This window comes from Lepisosteus oculatus, chromosome 10, assembly GCF_040954835.1.
Source record: "Lepisosteus oculatus isolate fLepOcu1 chromosome 10, fLepOcu1.hap2, whole genome shotgun sequence".
NCBI lineage: Eukaryota > Metazoa > Chordata > Actinopteri > Semionotiformes > Lepisosteidae > Lepisosteus > Lepisosteus oculatus.
In genome coordinates, this window is record NC_090705.1 from 41,222,562 (window position 1) to 41,241,577 (window position 19,016).

The 19,016-nt window shown below is 42.4% G+C and overlaps 1 protein-coding gene across 4 annotated transcripts in view; it reads right to left on the reverse strand.

Annotated features, from left to right (window-relative positions):
• Positions 1-566: 566 nt before the first annotated feature.
• The window catches only part of osbpl10b (oxysterol binding protein-like 10b), a 75,638-nt gene continuing 57,188 nt past the window's right edge, over positions 567-19,016 (reverse strand). For all 4 annotated transcript variants that reach the window (XM_006635615.3, XM_015357001.2, XM_015357002.2 and 1 more), the window contains exons 8-12: positions 15,207-15,666; positions 7,937-8,123; positions 6,410-6,592; positions 4,326-4,479; positions 567-3,932 (exon numbers count right to left, since the gene is read on the reverse strand). In XM_006635615.3, the coding sequence (XP_006635678.2) occupies positions 3,888-3,932; positions 4,326-4,479; positions 6,410-6,592; positions 7,937-8,123; positions 15,207-15,666 (1,029 nt within the window). In that variant the 3' untranslated portion in view covers positions 567-3,887. The remainder of the gene's footprint in view (positions 3,933-4,325; positions 4,480-6,409; positions 6,593-7,936; positions 8,124-15,206; positions 15,667-19,016) is intronic.

Consider the following 19,016-nt stretch of genomic DNA (forward strand, 5'->3'; position numbering starts at 1 on the left):
ACTGATGTTCAAATGTTACAGGGCCTGAATTTATTTCAGAATTGATTCAAGAACAAGACAGAATTCTCCTCTCATCCTTTGCCAGTTTCTTCAAAGCAGCTGATGTTACCCACACCCACTCACCTCAACACCATTCTTACGGATAGGAAAAGCAGAGAGGACACTGTCCATATCCAGACTTTCCTAACAGATACTGGAGCTCAATATCGGAGACAGGACTGACACAGCTCCAGATGAAAACACACGTACAGCACCTGGTTACCGATAGATGTTACTGTTGTAGCACGCCTAGGAAAGGAAAGGACTACTGGCCAAGGCCACCCAGCCCTGGTGAAATTTCAGTCACCTGCTCACACTGCCTCACCTCTGCCCCTGGAAAGCTGCTCACTGGGGGCACTAGAGCCTTTACAGAAGACCATATGATGTCACTTCCTACCCATGTTGGATGAACTACGTATTCAAGACCAATCCGTACACTGCTCAAGCTCATGGATCGTTAGGGAGAACTTTTGGATGAGCTATTTTGCGAGTTTAATAACATTACTATTTTTTTTTGGGGGGGGAGTTTTGTTCTTGTCCATGGTCCTCTAAAGAAAAGAGTATTCCACACAATACTAACCCCTGACCATTTTCAGCATGGTCGTTAAAGCGGAGTGCTCAGGGATTTTATGTGCATTATCACTAAGTCATTAGGCTGTAAAACAGATGATTCTGCAAATCATAACCAGGAGCAGTTACCTGTTACTTTGTTTTTTGGGCGCACAGCTCTTCTTTTCACAAAATGAAACAAAGACCAAAATAATTGTCGGGGCTTCAGCACCTGTCTGATGTGGAACAATCTTTGATAACTCGACTGTTTGTGAAGCCATGCATGCATTCCACTTAAAGGGTAACGCCAGTTCTCCTCTCATCTTACTATTCAGATTTCCCACGAGTTGTATTCGTAAATCGCCAGCACGCTGCTAAGTGCACTGCAGTCATTTTTCATGGGTGTTTGCCATCCCTTTATGAAGGCTCCTCATGCATTATGCATAAATACTGAAGAATTGAGCCAGCTGTAACATGGAGACATTCGATCTTCCCATATATACAAGGAAGAACCTGGCTTTCAGTCCATGAAAATCAATGCACAAAGAGTGGGCCAGTTTCCAATTAAAGAGTGTTACTCTAACATACGTTTCTATTGTATTCCACTTAACAAGACAGTCTAATTACAGCTCTTGCTCTCATCAGAGCTCCAGGGAACACATGCGGATGTTGTGCGAAATCGCAAAGTGGGCTGAATCACAGTAGCCCCTCTATTTACACAAGTCACGACACTGCATTTGTGTGGATGTATAAACTGTCACAATGGCAGATGAACATGACACTGATTTAGAAGACCTCACGGAGAAAGAAATGACTGCCTAAGAGCAATTAATGCTTGAACTATAAAAAATGCTGCATTAGCCATATTTCTCTGTAAACATGTTTTAGTCAAAAAACACTGAAGACCTTTGTCATGCTATAAATGCAAGAATACTGGCCGCTCTAAAACTATCACTTGTAAAGCAATAGTATAAAACTATTACTGCCCACTAGACCTGCTACCAGTATACTGAGATAGCATGCGTCTCTCACACTTTCTACTAGGTGTTACAAGAGCAGTAAATCTGGGGTTACAAATATTACCAGGTTAGGGTTTAGAAAAAGCATCAACCTTCAGATTTCAGCATGGTACGATTATGTTTGAAATAGACTAACTCTGCAAAACAAAGCTTGAGAATGAAATTTTAGGGGAAGCTCGAAAGCTTTGTGGTAGCAGGTCTTGGAGTCTGCTTAGGGGTAATCGTAATGCAGCCCATCTTGTCTGCAAATCTCAACTTAGCTGCAATAAAAAAAACGGAAGATATTTCAGAAACATCACTCATCCTATATTTGTTATCCTGTTAAAAACAGTTATAATTCCAAATTAATCAATTTTAAGGGACGGTCTAATCCTAACCAATCTGACATTATGCTGTTATCTAAGAACAGAAATGATCTTCAGCAGATGTTCAGGTGGAACCGAGTATGGAGCTCTAGGCAGGACAATTAATAAAGCTCCTTATTTATGACTTTGGGAAGAATTTTCACTGATGTTTGGTGAAATCTTTGGCATTGTTCTAAAGCTAGTGTTACATGACTTAAGTCGAGGGTTAGGAATACGTCCAGGTTGGGGTTAGAAAGACCATGTTTTTCCTTTGACAAGGAACCCACTTTGTTTGAAACGGCCAAAGGAGAAATACATCTAAACGTGTTCAGTGTTTCTACCTTGAGCACCAAAGACTATGTGGAATACGTCCTGCTCCTGTGTTTGCTACAGAGACACACTGGGCCTGCACCGTCTCGCAACAAATTCAAGGATGGCAACTGCCGAAGAGAAGTTATTCTGGCTCCTGTTCTGGACTCCCTGTGCTGAAGGAGAACAATGGTGCCTTTAAGTGCTATAAAACTCTTTACACACTTTATGCTTTGCACACTTAAAATAATTTCTTGGCTTCTCTACTTCAAAAACCACCCTTCCCCGTACATAACCGTCACTGCAAGGCAAGCAAAAGACGAAACTGTAGAACTGAGGTGACCTGCCCTGGTCACAGAGAGCCACCATTATACAGCTCACTCGGAACTCTTCAGTTTTCTAACCACCTAACCAAATGCTTGCTTTAACCGGACAAACTGAAGCCTTTCTCTGTTCTTCCGACACTGAAGACTTAGAGAGACCCTTAAAGACCCTTGAAGGGCAGAATAAGGGTCCCCTGTAGTGCTCATCCAACGAGAAAGCAGTGAAAACACGCGGATGACAGGAAACATACAGAAGGGAGGAGGTGGCAGGATACATACTGGTCAATAAAAAGATTACAGACCACAGCAGATCAAGCCTCGACTGCAACACAATCGCACGTCACCGGCAGCCCTTGTAAAGACCCTCAGATAAATGATTACTGGCCTTGAACACACCAACTCTCCCAGTTACTTGTGAAAGACGCGGCGGATTAAAACTTACTTTCACGGTTGACTATGGGGACGACGGGTATTTTTATGTTGTAAATGAGTGCAGGTCATTGCAAGGAAGCCACGAATGAGATTATACATAAAAACATTTTAGAGTCTAGTCCTGAAAAAGCCCTTCAAGTCAAAACTCAAGTCATCAACTGGAATGTTAGCTGGGATTTCAAAGATCGAGATGGCTTCACGACAGACAGCAATGTGCAGCAACAACCACTGTCAGGGAGAGCTAGACCTGGGTCTGTCTGATTGCTAATGCACAGCCTTCCGAGTCTCGCAGGAACATGAACATGCAAACGGGAGGCATCTTTGGAAGTTCACAATAACACCGTGGTGCTCCACAGACCTCAGGGAGGTGCTGGAGAGCTACCTTTCTAGCGTGGCGAGAGGCAGGGCAGCTGCTGGAGCAACAGACACGTGCTGTGGTGGCCAGATACATTCTCTTGCACTGTGTGTTTTGATGGGACAGGAGAGACAGAGAGAAACGGCAGTGGCAAATCACTGGTGTGTGAGCAAAAAAAGTTCTTGGCAGAGTGAAAAATAGAAATATTCTAGTTTTGATAATAAAAACGGAGTCTCTCACCCCCAAGCCCAAAAAGCGAAAGAGTCTGTCGGCCTAGGAGTGTTTATACCAGGATGGCTCTCTGTGAGAACACGCCCGGGAGCTTGCGGTCCTATTCTTCGTTGGCAGTTTTTGTCATCATCTTTTCATACTCCTTTGTTAGGAATCTGGTGCGAGTTTCTGAGCGAACTGCAGTTCTCTTGCCCTGCTCTCACCAGCTCCTCTCCCAGCTCGTAGATGGTCTTCCCCGGCGCTGGGCTCAGGGATGGCTGGCTGGCAGCAGTCCCCCGAGTTCTCGTCAAAGGGTTTTCCAGAGTGGATTGTGATATATCCAGCCTTCGCCCTGCCAACACAGAATTACAGGATCACGCGCTGAAGTCAGGCCTTCGTTTGTCCTTATTTCAAATCCAGTCCTCACGTTTCCCTAAGGAGGCAGATAACCAGTCCCTGCGCTTTTTAATATTTTTTTTTTATTGAAGAGCCTTTTCTAAGGCTTGTCTGGTGCTTTTTTTTGTGTGTGGGGGGGGGGGTGAAGGGCAGGGACATGGCAAGCATTTAATGAAAACTTAAGTACGAGGCAATAGTATCGAGAACACGAGAATCAGGTAGAAACAGATTTTTCGGCCATTTCAGTGCAAAGTAAAGTCAACATGACTGGAAAAACACGTCTGTTAGAAGGGCAGTACTGTTCTGGGATAACAAGGGGTGTGATATCAAAAAGTGAAGACGCCCTCACCTCCTTGATGAAGTATTTGGGTTTCCAGGGTGTGTTGCTGGATGCTCTCTGCCTCTCCTCGGCGCGCTGTCTCTCCTCCAGGCGATGCTTGTGCTCGGTCGCCGCGTCGATGTTCCCCTCCTTGAGGGCAGCAGTCACATGTTGCCACAGTCGTCTGGAACACAGGGGAGACACGGGGCCAGTCTTACCAGGCCACAGGCCCCAGCCTCCCGCCGACCGGCCCGCACGGCGGACCTCACAGCGGGGCCGCGAGCTCGCCTGGGAGATACCGTACGTCCAGGGTAAGGACACTCCCGGCGAGCTCTGGCAATCCCGGGACAATCCCTCTCTCCCTCAGTTAACCCGCTGGGTTTCAACTTTGTTCCCCAGGAGAACACCTAATCTCCACAAGAGGCCCAGGGGCAAGCAGTCCTGAATTCAGCCTTGGGCTCTGCTACACCTTCTGAAAACATAGAAAAACTGCTTTCTGAACACTGTGTTTTCCCCGGAAACTTCAGACCACACGATAAAGCCCATGTTTTTTTTTTGTTCTGAAAAATAATATGAAGAACCAAGATTTAATGTTTACAAAGACAATGACATCGACTTGAATGGATCGGGTGACTACTGCGGTTTCTTCCCCTTAGTTTTTAACACATCGGGCTAAACTATAATCAATACTGTGAGAGCTACTGCCCCACACGCCAGTTGAAAAGACAATTACTATTTCATGTATTTTCACAGATGACTAAGCATTTAAATTGACTTTGTTTAAAGCAAAGTGATTATGACTGCCTTAACTACAAAATAAATTGGTTTAGAAATTTCATAATAAAAAATGAGCCTAATGAGTTTCATGTATCAAAGCACCGACGCGATGATTTAGATATTATTCATTCTGTGATTACAACTGCACTTACATTGCACTTTATAGACTCTAGTTTTCTACAAAGTTTGTGATAAAAATATGCAGTTGGACATAACAACACAGCTTATACTAACGACTTCTGTAGCATTAAGTAGCATATTATAAAGAACAAATACCATGCACCCATAAAACTATTTACAGCATTGGTTAGCTCAGTATATTTCAAATTAACACTGGACTTCTTTTTAATAATTTGGTCAGGAAATTTAGAATCTCATAAGACCTATGACGTATTGTTGATATTGAGGATTTTATCCCTGTCATTCAGTCAGTACAGAATTCCTAAAACAGAAGCCTGTTGGTGCCACATCAGATACAGTATCTGGGTAAGGAGGGGACTACCACTGTACAAATCGCTCTGACCCCAATGAGAAAACATTTCCAGCAGGCTACAGAGCCACTGTACAAGGTAATTTCCTGCTCTTAGAGGCTGCATTGGATATTACAGAGTGGAAGACAAAGCAATCCGTTTAGCATATCTTATCCAATGCCATTTATTTTGTATAGTGGTCCCTCAATAGTTACACTGTGTGTTAATTAATGTTCAATTTTCTATTATTTTGTTTTAAGAAAAACGCACAGCATATTTATATATAGTACCACTATTTTTGTGCAATATCTTTCTCCTAAATAACACAATTAAAGACAACATCATACAGTTCAATCCAAAGCCCAGTGTTCTAGGGAGAAGGTTGGACAAAATATTTTGTCAGTTCCTGTTGGTTTCCTGATGTTTCCACACTTGGAAAACAAAAACAGACTCAAAGCATTGTAGTGCCTGTGATTTGATTAATACCAGTGAAAATCTAACTCAGTAAGGCACTTAAGGATCAAGATGGAGTTCACAAAACACTCAAAAGACAATTAACTTCTCTTTAATCAGAGGTATTATCTGTGTATCAAAATTAGTGGAAAAGCGATTAATGTAACTAGCTGGAGGATGAAATATGAATAGAGCTTTTGCAAGCCAGTATAAATCATTTTAAAGGGATGACCTGCTTAGAAGCAAATTCTTCTGCACGAACGAGCGCATTAAACTTGTTGTACTGCTGTCTGAGCCACTTTGCTTCTTGATAATGAGTTGTTTTGTTGGTCTGATTTGCTCCGCAGTGGTACGTAATACATTCATAGTAAGCACTGAACAGCCACCTACTCTTTCACCTACAGATCCCCTTACCTGGACTCAAAGGGTCCCTGTTTCTCCACCGGCCGGATCCTCTTCCTGGTGACTGGCAGTTTGGTGGTGTCGATCACTTTGGTCTCCCCACTGCTGTAGGTGAACTCAAGGGTTCCATTCCACTCCCCTTGAGCCTTGCACACTATCGTGTTGGTGGGGTTGTGTTTGACTTCTGCTGTCACCCTGTCACAAAGAGACGCACAGTCATCACAATCAATATTCAAAGATTTTGAATCTAAAATGATTAATGAGGTCTGATTTTATTTACACATCCAGAGTGCTGCATCTTGATTTCTACTCATCTTTTACCACGTATAAATATGATAAAATATACATTTTGAATTAACTAGCCAAAGTTAATTATCTGTTTTTAGGAGCTGTTTTCTTCAGCGATCTTTACCCTTTACTTTTTTTCCAACCACCATGAAAGAAGATGTTAGGAAATCTTAGACTGATTAAGTGATTTAAAGCCCCATTAACCTTTGAGAAAGACTTAACCATAGTAGTTTGAAGTACTAAGCTCACTAACATGTCAATTTAATTAACGGAGCTTAATCATCCTCATGTAAGGCAAAAGTTTAATTAAAATACTTTATAACTTTTAAATTGAAATGACGAACAAGAGTGTGTTTCCACTATCATTTGGGATATACCAATAAAAAGATACTTAAGATGCTGTAAAAATCCTTAATACATTGCAATCCTCACCGCAGGTATTGAAGGAAACACCACTCATTCCTATGTTAAGATACTGTTTGTGGACATGGCTCCATGTTTACATCTGACTGATCATTCCCTTTTGTCACATTATTGTCACATGGCTTGTCACCTACAACTGCAACACCTGTGGTCTGGTTTACATGGCAACAAAGCTCAACAAACAGCACAAATCTCTGTCCCTGTAAAACAACCACACATTAATTACATAAGGAAACGCACACGCGAGACTGCAATATATAAAAACACAACCTGGAAAACTAGCAGCTCAGTGACCACAGCCCGGCTATAGAAATTGGGTGACACAAGCAGACCTGGCTACCCAGAGAGGATCTGTTGTGCTCTGGCTGCAGAAAGGCGACGTCGAGACACAGAGAAATACTCTGGGATTAGAAAAGACATTCTTCCCCCAAAATAAGAAACCAATCCAATCCCAGAACTCCCAGGCCTTCCAGAACCAGCAGCTTACTTCCAGACTGGGGGAAAGGGAGCGCTGGCAGCCCAGTACACGATCACAGTGAGCCTCTCAAATAACAAACAACAATAACGATGGAAGGGAATAAGCAGAGGTTTATTCCATGCTGACAAGAGAAGAAAAGAAACACAATGTTTCGGCTGTGGAGCCTTCTTCGGGTCTGGCCACCTGAATAAACCTCTGCCTGTTCCTTTGCAGCCCGCAGACGCTGACGCAGCTCCCCACCTGAACTACTATAATATTATTACTAATACTGCTAACAGGTTTATTGCTGTGGCGACGCTGTAATCCCATCAGGCGCGCCAATACGGCTCTCAGGACAGAGGCGGACCAACCTGTGCACTTTTCCCCCGTAGAAAGGCTTGGTCTGGAACGTGACGGTGGCAGAGTAGCCGGTCTTGGCACAGTTTATGGAAACCTTGCCCCCGAGTTCGACCCAGGGCACGGTGAGGATGGAGCGGGCGTAGGCACAAGGCAGGGTGAAGACATACTCTTCATCGTGCTCCATAAGGCAAAGCAGTCCTGCAGGACAGAGGGGGAGCCAGACGTTGAAAAGGCGCAATCGCTCACAATCCCGAGACGGTAAACAACAGTTTCACTCACTCTGGCCAGCTGGCTCTCACAATGACCTTTTGAGTCAAACAAGAAATCAGTGCCTGCTACTGGAATGAATTTTGCGATTGCCAATTAGCAGGGCGATAACATAATTAAGGGAAGAGTAGCTCTGTCTGTGTAAATCAAAATCTGTCCCACAGTAGCTGTGATGATTAGGGAGAACAGCTCCTGATTAAGCAGCTTGTTTGTTCATGTTAGGAAATAGAGACTCAATCTCTCCTCCTTCATTTCTTCTTGCAGATAATCATCAGGAATTGTGCACAGTCACTCCTGCTTGTGGGCAGAGTTCCTAAAAGCTCATTCAATTAGTGAACTTTAAGAACAATAGAGGACATTTAAAAATAGACGTCCATCTTGTCAAAGAATGCCAAAGTTCTTCAAAATAGATGCTCACATGAACCTCTGATGACCCCTCTTGTTTGAGGGAGCTTTAAAATAGGACCTTAACTCCTGAAAGATGAAGAATTCAGCAAAATTCCAGTTCTCATCATGGCTACCCTGCTCTTCCCCACAGGATAACTACAGTTGAAATAGACATTTTGTTTTCATTTGTACCTCGCTCTCCTGATCTTTTGCTCATTGAATAATCAGCATCGTATTTACACTAGTCACTGACAGATACCCGACTAGACTCCATTCTTTGTGAACGAATATCCTTTACACTTTTCAGGTGAATATATATAAATCCGAATCGCTGGGGGCCGTGCAGCACACAGAAAAGCCTCCATCGAATTAGGATAACCCTCTTTTCTCTGACATAACCGAACATCCGTCATCCGATATCGGATTGGAGATGCAGCAGCTGTGGCAGCCAGGCCCAGCTGGAAGACCCTAATGCCCAGGAGGTCAGCTTACTGGGTGTGGAATGAAAGGGATGTATCCACAGATCATGAAGTAATACAGAGCTTGCATGGCCTGAGAATTCTTTCCCTGCAGTTAAAATAAATACCAGTGGCAGCCGGAAACCCGTGAAGACCACGGGTCTGTTAAACCTTTCACCTGGACATTTCAGAGCATTTTCCATGAGAAGCCAGAAGCTGAAGAAATACCCACAGTGCTCCAAGCTGTCTTATTTACTGATTACAGGTGCTGTTTTGCTTGGCTGGGTGGCTGAGAGGTTACTTTTAACACGGCTGAGGAACCTGTATCCGGACATGAAAACAAGATCACTATCGCCTTACTTTTCTGGGAAGACAGATGGGATTTTCCTGTAAACGGATTCCGCGGTAATTCCGGCGTAACATGGAAACTAGGGGCTGATGGTTTAAGGACACTCCAGGAATCATGCAATTAGTAGTCACAGAGAGATTCTACAGCTTTGAAACACGTGAAGTCCGGAAATGATGAAATGGAAATATTATACAGTACTTAAGTAACTGTTTCAACCACCACTACCATCCATCGCCATAAACAGAAATGTTTTCTCTGGCTGCCCCCTCAACTATTTCTGTCATAAAAAGATCAAGAGTGGTTTTGTTGGCACTTTACAGTTCCATGGCCACTACTACACCTGTACATCTCCCTGTTTACAGGAGCTACACAGCTCCTCCTCCAAACAGAGGTTCATTCTCTTACCCCAAAAAGCCCACCTCCCAATGCAGGAGAACTCATTATGGGGGTCCTAGGAGGGTACATCACAGAACCCTAAGTGAGCTTGTCCACACTTAGGAAGAAACGGACATAGTGCTATAAATATCACAGTACTGTAGGTTCATTTACTGCATGAGAGAGTTGCGATTACAGTTACAAGCTTTCTTAAATTGGTAAGGAATTTCTGAAAAGATCCTCAATGTTTCAAGCAGCAGAACATTCCATTTTACTGTCTTTGCATGTACATCTCTCTCTGCACCACGCGTTTCTGTTTCTGCTTCGGTTCTTTTGTGCTGAAATCGGGAGGAATTAGAGCATTTAATCAGGCTTAGCTTGACATGACTGAGACACCTGTGCCTGAGAGAGTGATTTCTGTACCCGATTCAAGCGACACGGGGTACTTTTCGTCAACCTTTTATTTTCAGACCCTTTCTAGTTTGGAGGTAACACGTAGTGAGGGTCTCAAATTTCCAAATATTCAATAAGGACTGTTACTGTAAATCTTTCGGTCTCAAGCTCCGACACACTATAAGAGTGAGCGATGCACCTGAAGTAGTCTGAAAGATATTAATCACAGTGTTAAAGTCGTATCTTCTTCCCCCCAAACTTATCCCCACCATAGTGCTTTTGGCACAGCAGCAGAGATCCATCAAACAGGGTGAGTCTATCATCAGTACCCAGTACCAACCGTGACTATATCAACATTAAAACCCATGTGAATACAAGGAGAACATGCATAAGAACACGAGAAAGGTTATAAATGAGAGGAAACCAACTGACCCATCTGTCCTGTGTGGTACTTAGTAGCTTATTGATTTATCATTTGTTGAAGGAAGCCAAGTTCCACAACCCTTTTGGACGTGAAATTTGAACTTCAATCCCAGAACCATTAGCACTGTTCCACACAGTGCAAACTCCAGCACAGAAGGTACCCCAACCCAGAACTGAACTCTGACTGATACTGGAAATCATGCAGGCAATACATTTTATTTTTGGTGTGCAATAAGCATGACTGCATTTCACAAAGAAAAACATTGCTCTGCAGGAGACCACCTTGTAGTTTCTAAAGCTGTCTTCACCTGCTACGGGGTTATGAAAATCGCTCGAGTGTCTCCATTACCCCAGACTTGAAATCATTCCTGACTTCATTCCAACACGAGATGCTCTAGATCTGATGAATGATCCTCTTCTGGCTGCTCCATCTTATTAAAAATCCGTTTGTCACCATGACTAGGAAATTCTCTCTTTAATTCGGCATAAAAGTGAGTCCCTAAAAGAGCGCTGGGTTCTGTACAGCACCACGCAGAGAAGGAACAATTACGCTCGGTGGTTTTAGAGACTCATGATTCCTATTAAGCCAAGGATGAATGAATGGAAAATAAATTACTTATTCCACAATTATTCCAAAACAAATCTTTTCAAATGAGTAATACTATTTTTTTCTCAAAACCATTGTGTGTCCTGTTCCCTTTTTTTTTTTTTTGGCCATGAAATATAGCTCATTATCTGTGCTGTTCATTTTTATCCACCTTTTTTTGTTCATCTTTATCAAGGGTTCCAATAATTCCCACGCCCACTGTACATCACCGGACTTCCATTCACTGCCCACAGTGCTGCTGGAGATCACTGGGATTCCTCATCTGGCCTAGGTCTACCCTCCCGTCTCCATAGAAACGCTTCGCAGCACACAGCTAGCAAGCAGAGAGCCCGAGTTAAAGCAAGCTTTGAGTTTAACCTCTTCATCGGTCACAGCCAGGAAAGACATCTCTTTTTTTGGTCAGTTTCCCTACCTTTAGTTATTGTGGTGATGATCTGTGACCAATTTTAAATACTGCCCCCGAATTCCTTTTTAGTTCATCCTATCTTTTCTCCGTAAAACCTTATTTTGAAAATAGGTATTTAAATACCACAATCAATACGTTTTCCGCAGGTCTTTTGTGTTGTCCCTTATGCAAGTTTAACCAATTCAATAAATCGGAGAAGTTTTATTAAGAAAAGATTTCATTTTAAATTTCTGCACGTATACCTAAACACCAGATCTTACCTTGGCCTCAAGTGAATTCTATTTCAAGAAAAACTTCCCAGCTAATGATGAGAGGAGAGGACATTTAGAAAGACCCATGAGAATTCATGAATCGTGAATGATGCAATAGAATAATAACTATTTTTAAAAAAATATGATTTTTAACTCACCATTTTTTGTACCACATGTTCAAAGCATGCCCATAACGGGTATCTGTAACTACAGGAAGTATGCGTCACTAAGACCCATCAGTAACAGTTTTGAAACAAAATATTGAATGGAGGGGGGGGGGGGGGAAGTGTTTTAAACAAACAGAAGAATGTGGCTGACAAAATGTGGCTTAAAATAACCGTCAGATTGTGTTGATATATTCATAAGCAGTGGGCTTATGAAACAGTAAAAAATAACATGGCATGATGTTTGATATAGACAGGACACGGGTATTTTTTATTGCCTTGTAGGAGGATATCTGGCTGTAAAAACACTCCAATTGATTTTTTTTTTTGGTTTTCTTGTGTTCATGAGAGAAGTTTCCTAAGAGATCCAAATATTGCTTTCCATACCAGGTAAGGAATTTTAAAACCATTCAATGCAGAAATATTGGAAACAGTTTAGGACGAACTTAGATTTATTATGGCATTAGGCCAAGGTAGTGGTCAGGCTGCACCCAGCGATATTGTACGGACACATTACTACTGTGTGCATCATGTTCTCAATGTTCTCTATAGAAAATATGTCAAAATGAAAACGTTGCCAATCACCACACATATGAGACGCGTTCTACAAGAAGGAAATATTCTCAAGTCCACACAAAGCAGTCCCTTATCTATTCACACACCGGCTGATTAAATAAGCTAGGATTCAGACCTCAATTTCAATCAATTAATCAATCCCACTAACGTACGCTTTGTGTAACGATGTTCAATCTGCTTTTATGTGTATGTTTTATGTGTACGTGTATGTTTTGTGTGTATGGTGCTGGGGGGCGTATGGGGCTTTTGCATTTGTAAGGTACTAAAAAACGGTTTTATTTAAACAAATGTGTCACACAATTTGCAATAGATTGAAAAACTGTTTTGTGTCCTACATTAGGGATGATTGATTCCAATCTCTGCCCTTTCAAGTGATGAAGACTGGAGAGGAAGCATCACTCTTGCTTCCTTGTTCTCCAAGTAAGTTCCAGACCAGCGTTAATCAGGGCTGTGAAATCAACCCCGTCGTTACTGTCATTTTAAAACGCAAATCTAGACCTCCAGCAAACTGTGTTCAGATAGCAGCGTTATCACTGCTCAGGAGAAGCTGTTTTTCTTACAGTAACAAACTTCAGACAAAGCCTCTCTTTCAGGTAATGACAAAATAATAGATCACTGGTACGCCAAACCAGTATAAAAAATGGCACAAAATGAAGCCCGACAAGATATTTTTTATACGTATCAAAGTTTTTCTTCCCAGTATCGTGGTTCCCACTCCACACAAAAGTAAAAAAAACTTCCGACGCAGCACGTGTGGAGACGGAGGAGAGCACTGAGCTGAGGATTAATTCAGGACTATTCCTCATTTCCCTTTCACACTTTTCTTTACAGCCCAAGTCCAACAGACCTGACTGCAGAAAGAAAGCTACCGCAGGAAAATGGCTAAAAAAAAAGAAGCTGAAGCAAACCAACACCGAGACTCATGATGAGCGCATCGTGTACTACAGCTGCACAAAATTTAAAACAAAGCTGAAACTGAAACTGAAGAAACTAGTGCCTGGTTTCATAATAGCACTCTGCTCAGGTTTACTACCTACAAATGAATTTCATGTGACTTGTGGCTCCAGCACTGTAAAGAACAATTACACAGGAGAAGGTCGGAAGTACATGAACCGAGCTTGCACTGTGCCTCCACATACTGTACCTGTGCAGTTTGAAAGGAGAGAATAGGGTGGACCTGGACTGGCCATTCGTAATATACAAGTCATTATAACACAAATTAATACTTGAATGAATGAGTACATAAACAAGGTGAGGTTATAGTGTTTACATTGTATTATCATTGTTTTAAATTTTGATTTTTTAATCAAACCTAACCACAATGTGAACAAAAAGGTTTGAAACATTTTCTGTATAATGGTACTTCTTATGCCGACTTCAAATGCTAAGATTGTTACGAAAGAGATTCATGTGAAGTGATTACAGTTTAACAATGACAACCAGGGGAAAACAGCCAAGAACCTCAATTGAATTTGCAAGCCCTGCGTCTTGTGCTGCCTTTGCTCTATGCTTGTGCTGCAATTTGAGAGAACACCTGCGTAAATAATGCGACACTACAGATTAAATATCAATGAAGAGCTGGCAATATAATGAAAAACAGCCCATGTTTAAAAGTAATAAAGCGCAAACCCTGATTTACATTCTACTGAACAACAGAGATGCATGTGAAAAGCGGACAGCAGGCAAAGGCCCTTGCACAGGCATTGTTGACTAACATGGTGAGATCCAAGGTACCTCAATGCCCACTGTTACAGCGGAAATTGAACAGAGCCTCTTTCCAGTGAACAACAAGCACAAAGGATTCCTCCCCTCACTTGCCTCGTTTGCAAAGAATAAACATCATTCCTAATGAACGAGATTCTGCACTAGCAACTCCAACATTCATTTTGCATAGATAACTGTAGGGCTCCTACAACGTTTGAATTCTAATGATTTTTTAGAAAATATACTGTATAAATAAGCCATCACACTTTCACAGAAACATTTTAGGAGCTCCCGTTATGCAGCGTGTACCATTTTGCTGTAACACTAGAGTTTCTAATAACCTGTTACATACATATTGCACAATTACATAAGACATTTTTAAACCGCCTTTGGCGATTCTTAAAAAAAAGAATGGCCTTTAAATTGCTCTTAATGCAGTTAATACACAATCTGTTTATAAAAATGGGATCCTGGCTAACACTCAGAATGAGCGTGAGAAAGATGCTACATTGTTGCATCTACTGTACATGTTTCTGGGCAACATTTTAATGGGAAGTAGGTGCAATTCTGCCTTCAGAGGCCTCAAAGAGCCACAGCAGGGAAGGTAAACCTTTTAAGGAGTAGGTGCTCATCTTGATATGATGGCACAAAGAGTGGTTTAAAGACACATGCATTCCTTCTGGGGCAACCTATCTGTGCACCTACAAAACGCAGTGCTGTATAAAAACGTATCCACTCTCTGTGGTGTTACAATATTATCGACGGGCTTCAATGGGAAACACAATCGACCGCCAGGAAGGTCATCAGTCTACGCCAGAGTGACACCTGAGGCATTTCATTTTCAGTGCTGAACAGAACAATGGGAACAGGCCCGCCGCCTTAGCGATGCCGATACTGGCGATAGCACGCACGCACACCTACCTTCCCCAACCATGGACACTCCTATGGACATGCCCATGAACTTGCTCTTGGTCCACACGTGCGCGTTGACACACATCTTCCGTTCCTTGCACTCGCAGTAGAAGCCGGACACGGGAGGGTGGTGGGACACCTGCTCAGCCACGAACCGCACCCTGCAAGAGTCCTGCTGGTCCCCAGGGACGGGGGCCGCGCCGCTCGCCCGCCGGGGCCGCGCCCTGTCCCTGGGCACGTCCCAAGAGCAGAGGAACGTCTCCCCGATGATGGGATTGTAGGGCTTCTTGGCCACGGCGCCCCGGCGCCCCTCGTGGAAGGCGGTCAGGTAGTACTCCACGAAGCGGACCATGCGCTCCTCCGCCGTGGCCGCCGCCGTCACGGCGACGAACAGGTCAGGGTGCGCCATGAAGTTGGCGTACATCTCCAGCAAGGACCTCTTCTCCAGGATGAAGGTGGGAAGCACCACCTGCGGGGGCACAACAGGGCGCGTGAGCGTCGCCGGCCGGGCTACACAGACCCCCTGCAGAAAGCCGAGCCACAGCAAAGGGGCTCTCGGGGGCGATTTTCAGAGGATTTGGCTCCTGAGCGCTCAGAACAGGCAGCACAGTGGCGCAGCGGTCAGCACCGCTGCCATGCTGCACAGGGGCCCGGGGTTCAAGTCTGTCTGCGTGGGGCTTGTACGTTCTCCCCCTGTTCACATGGCACCCACTGGAGCTCAGCCGGCGTGGGCCCGGCCAGTACCTGGTACTCCTGGGAAAGCTGAGGCTGCTGCTGGAAGTGGGACCAGCAGGGGGCGCCCATCCTGCGGTCTGTGTGGGTCCTAACACCCCGGTATAGCAACGGGGGCACTATACTATATAAAAGGTGCTGATTTCAGAAAAGAAAACAGTGTTGGATAAGCTCGCACAAGGTGAATCATGTCCTTCAGTACAGAACTAAAACAGGTTGCTCTTATAGGTCATGCAATCGATATTTGTATTTAGAAACCCAGTCACTTCTAGCAGTTCAGTATTAATCAATTAGAAGTGATTAAGCACAGAATGAACTGTACGAACTTTGTAACCCAGTTAACTGCCATATTTTCTCCTGTTCTTTGACTCCCTCTTCCCATGTCTTCCAACAATTGGTCTTCAACTAAAAAGCTGCAGCCTTGGAATTCACAATTCCATTTAAAATTGTGGCTTCTATCCTTGCTAAATGAAAAACCTGGCTTTTAAAATAAAACATTTTTCCCATTACAATGTAAAAATTGTTAAAATGTCAGAACAAACAATGGTCACAACTTCTACCTAGCATTTTACTTAATGTTTTTTTTGTAAAAAAAAAAACTGCTTGCCTTCGGTTACGATGAATATGGGATCTTGCTTTTAGAGAGGAGAAAACCATTCTGCTGTGCTACATTTGGAACTGCAGGGCGCTTTTTTTGTCCGGAGAGACAGCATCGACTCTGTTACTGCCTCATTAAAACAGCTGTGGCCTGAAATACAGGAACACTTGCAGATGGCTCTGCATTGTGTCAAACAGACTGCATCTGTCAGTAGATAAGAAAAGAGTTTTCTGTATTTTTTCCCAGAGATTTGTTTGCTTCTTCTATTTGCTGTCTTGCCCTCGAGGACACGAAGGAAATTAAAAATTCCACTGGAGCACACAGTTCTGGCGATGAGGACAGGCTAGGACAGATCCATTAGTTTTGCACGTGAACCTTGCCTGAGCTCAAACATGCTTGTGAGCATGTGGACCTACAGTAGTGCATCTTTGAAAAAGTCCTGCAAAATAAGCACCAAAATTGAAGAACCAGTGTTAAAAACTAATAGAAAAGCTCTACTGTTACAAATATTTACTTCCTCTAAATATACAACGTTCAGGGTCGGGACATGGCTGCTGAGATTAGCAGCTCTTTTTACTTTTCATACAACGGAACGGAAAACCTCAGCATCACCCAAACAGACTGCATGATATTTCTGAATTCTCAAAAAAAGACAAGTCAACCACAGCGTTATGGTTTTATCTGATTAACAATCTGACTCCGCCTGTGTTTAGACGGATCTGCCATCTGAAATTTTACTGTGGTGCACAAATAATCTAGCAAAATGCAAATCCATTAGGGCCTTCTAAGCAACTGCATGGGATTATAGGCGTTTGGCTGCAACACAGAATCCTGTATTTCCCCTGCTTAATGGAAGCAATCATTTTTAGGTTTAAGCCAACCTCTTCTGAAATCCCCTCTCCAGCTCCCTGCATTGATTATCTCCGAAACGGTGTCCCGGTCAATAAGCGGAGTTTGATAACCAATGTTTAGCACTTTTTTTCCATTTAGTAAATTCAGTAGGATGGCAGTTATTATTTCTGTGAGTATGGATATATACGTAAAAGTATATATCCAGTCACAGAAATAATCACAAGGGGATTTTTTATTCATCTGAACATGGTAAGTTTTAACTTACACTAAGTTAAGTATTTGTACTGCATAAAGTCAGGCACGCATTTTGTCATGAAGCTTGAAAGGTACTAGACCTGAGGCGTTCCAGTAAAACAGCTATTAGTCAAGACAGCATTACAGAGAGTGAATGAATCATTCATTATTCATCAGAAAAAAATCTTAAATGAAGTAGGAGCTATGCTGAAACCCGAACACTATCAAAACCAAAACGGCATTTTCGAAAGTCGTGATGGACTCATTTTAGAGTTCTTTCAAACCCTTTCCCCGACATTCACAGCTGAAAACATGAGTCAGATGATCTGAACTGTGATGATTTGCTTGTGGGGATATCAGAATGTTGACATATGGAAAAATAGCTTTGTTTAATGTTACTTGATGCATTTACAGTGTATGGCAGAATTTGTATACTTCAAGAATGAGCTTAAACAGAGGACAAGTTGGATATCTTGATATATGCTATAGATTACCAGCATTTAAAAATTTCTATACTGATCTGATATACCCTACTTAAAATATTTGGTGCACCTTACTAAAGTTATTAAAATATAACCATGTGTAATGGTGTCATTAATAAACAGTAATTGTACATTATTTTCTCTGGAATATTCTATTTTCCTGGAGTATTAAGCTCACATTTAATCACATTCCTGTTTTTATACTGTTCCAAGGTAACAAATTCAAGCTCTTCTATTTCTAGGGTACATTAAACTTTTCTGACCCAAACTACATTACAAGTATTTTAATCACACACATACAATGTAGTGTTAGTAAATTTAACAGAAGAGAAAGTGATGAATTTTAAACAGTAATCATGTCTGGGAGACTTTTTTTTTAATTTAGAGAAAAAACAAAGAGGAAAACATATTTTCACTCTCATTTATACAGTTAATATTAGTACTACGATAAGCTCAATAAGCTTAGCCACGATTTGTTCAATTTAGTTGCCAGAATGCAATAAGTCAGAGCACAGATTTGAAGTAAGTTTATTACGGAAGGCTCTTCGGAGAGCAGAGCAGACCTGTCTTTGCCTGATCTGCTCTGAAACGCAAGCCCTGAGAGGAAAAACAGATTTATTTTAAGACTGAATTTCTCCTGCACATTCAGAAGGGAAAGCTAACTTTCCAGCATAAATGATGTACATATGATAACACTGAAAGTCAGCCTGCCAGACTAGCACACTGTACTGGATATACTGTATAGCTGAATTCCAGTGGATTACTAATTTTCAACTTTCAGAATTTGTGATTTGCAACAAAAGCAAAAAATAAACACATCTTATTTCTTATTTAGAAAACGGATGACGAAACAAAAACTAGGCTTCTTAAAGTATTCCAAAGAAGAATTCCAAGTCAAAATGAATCCATCCAGTTCCCAGG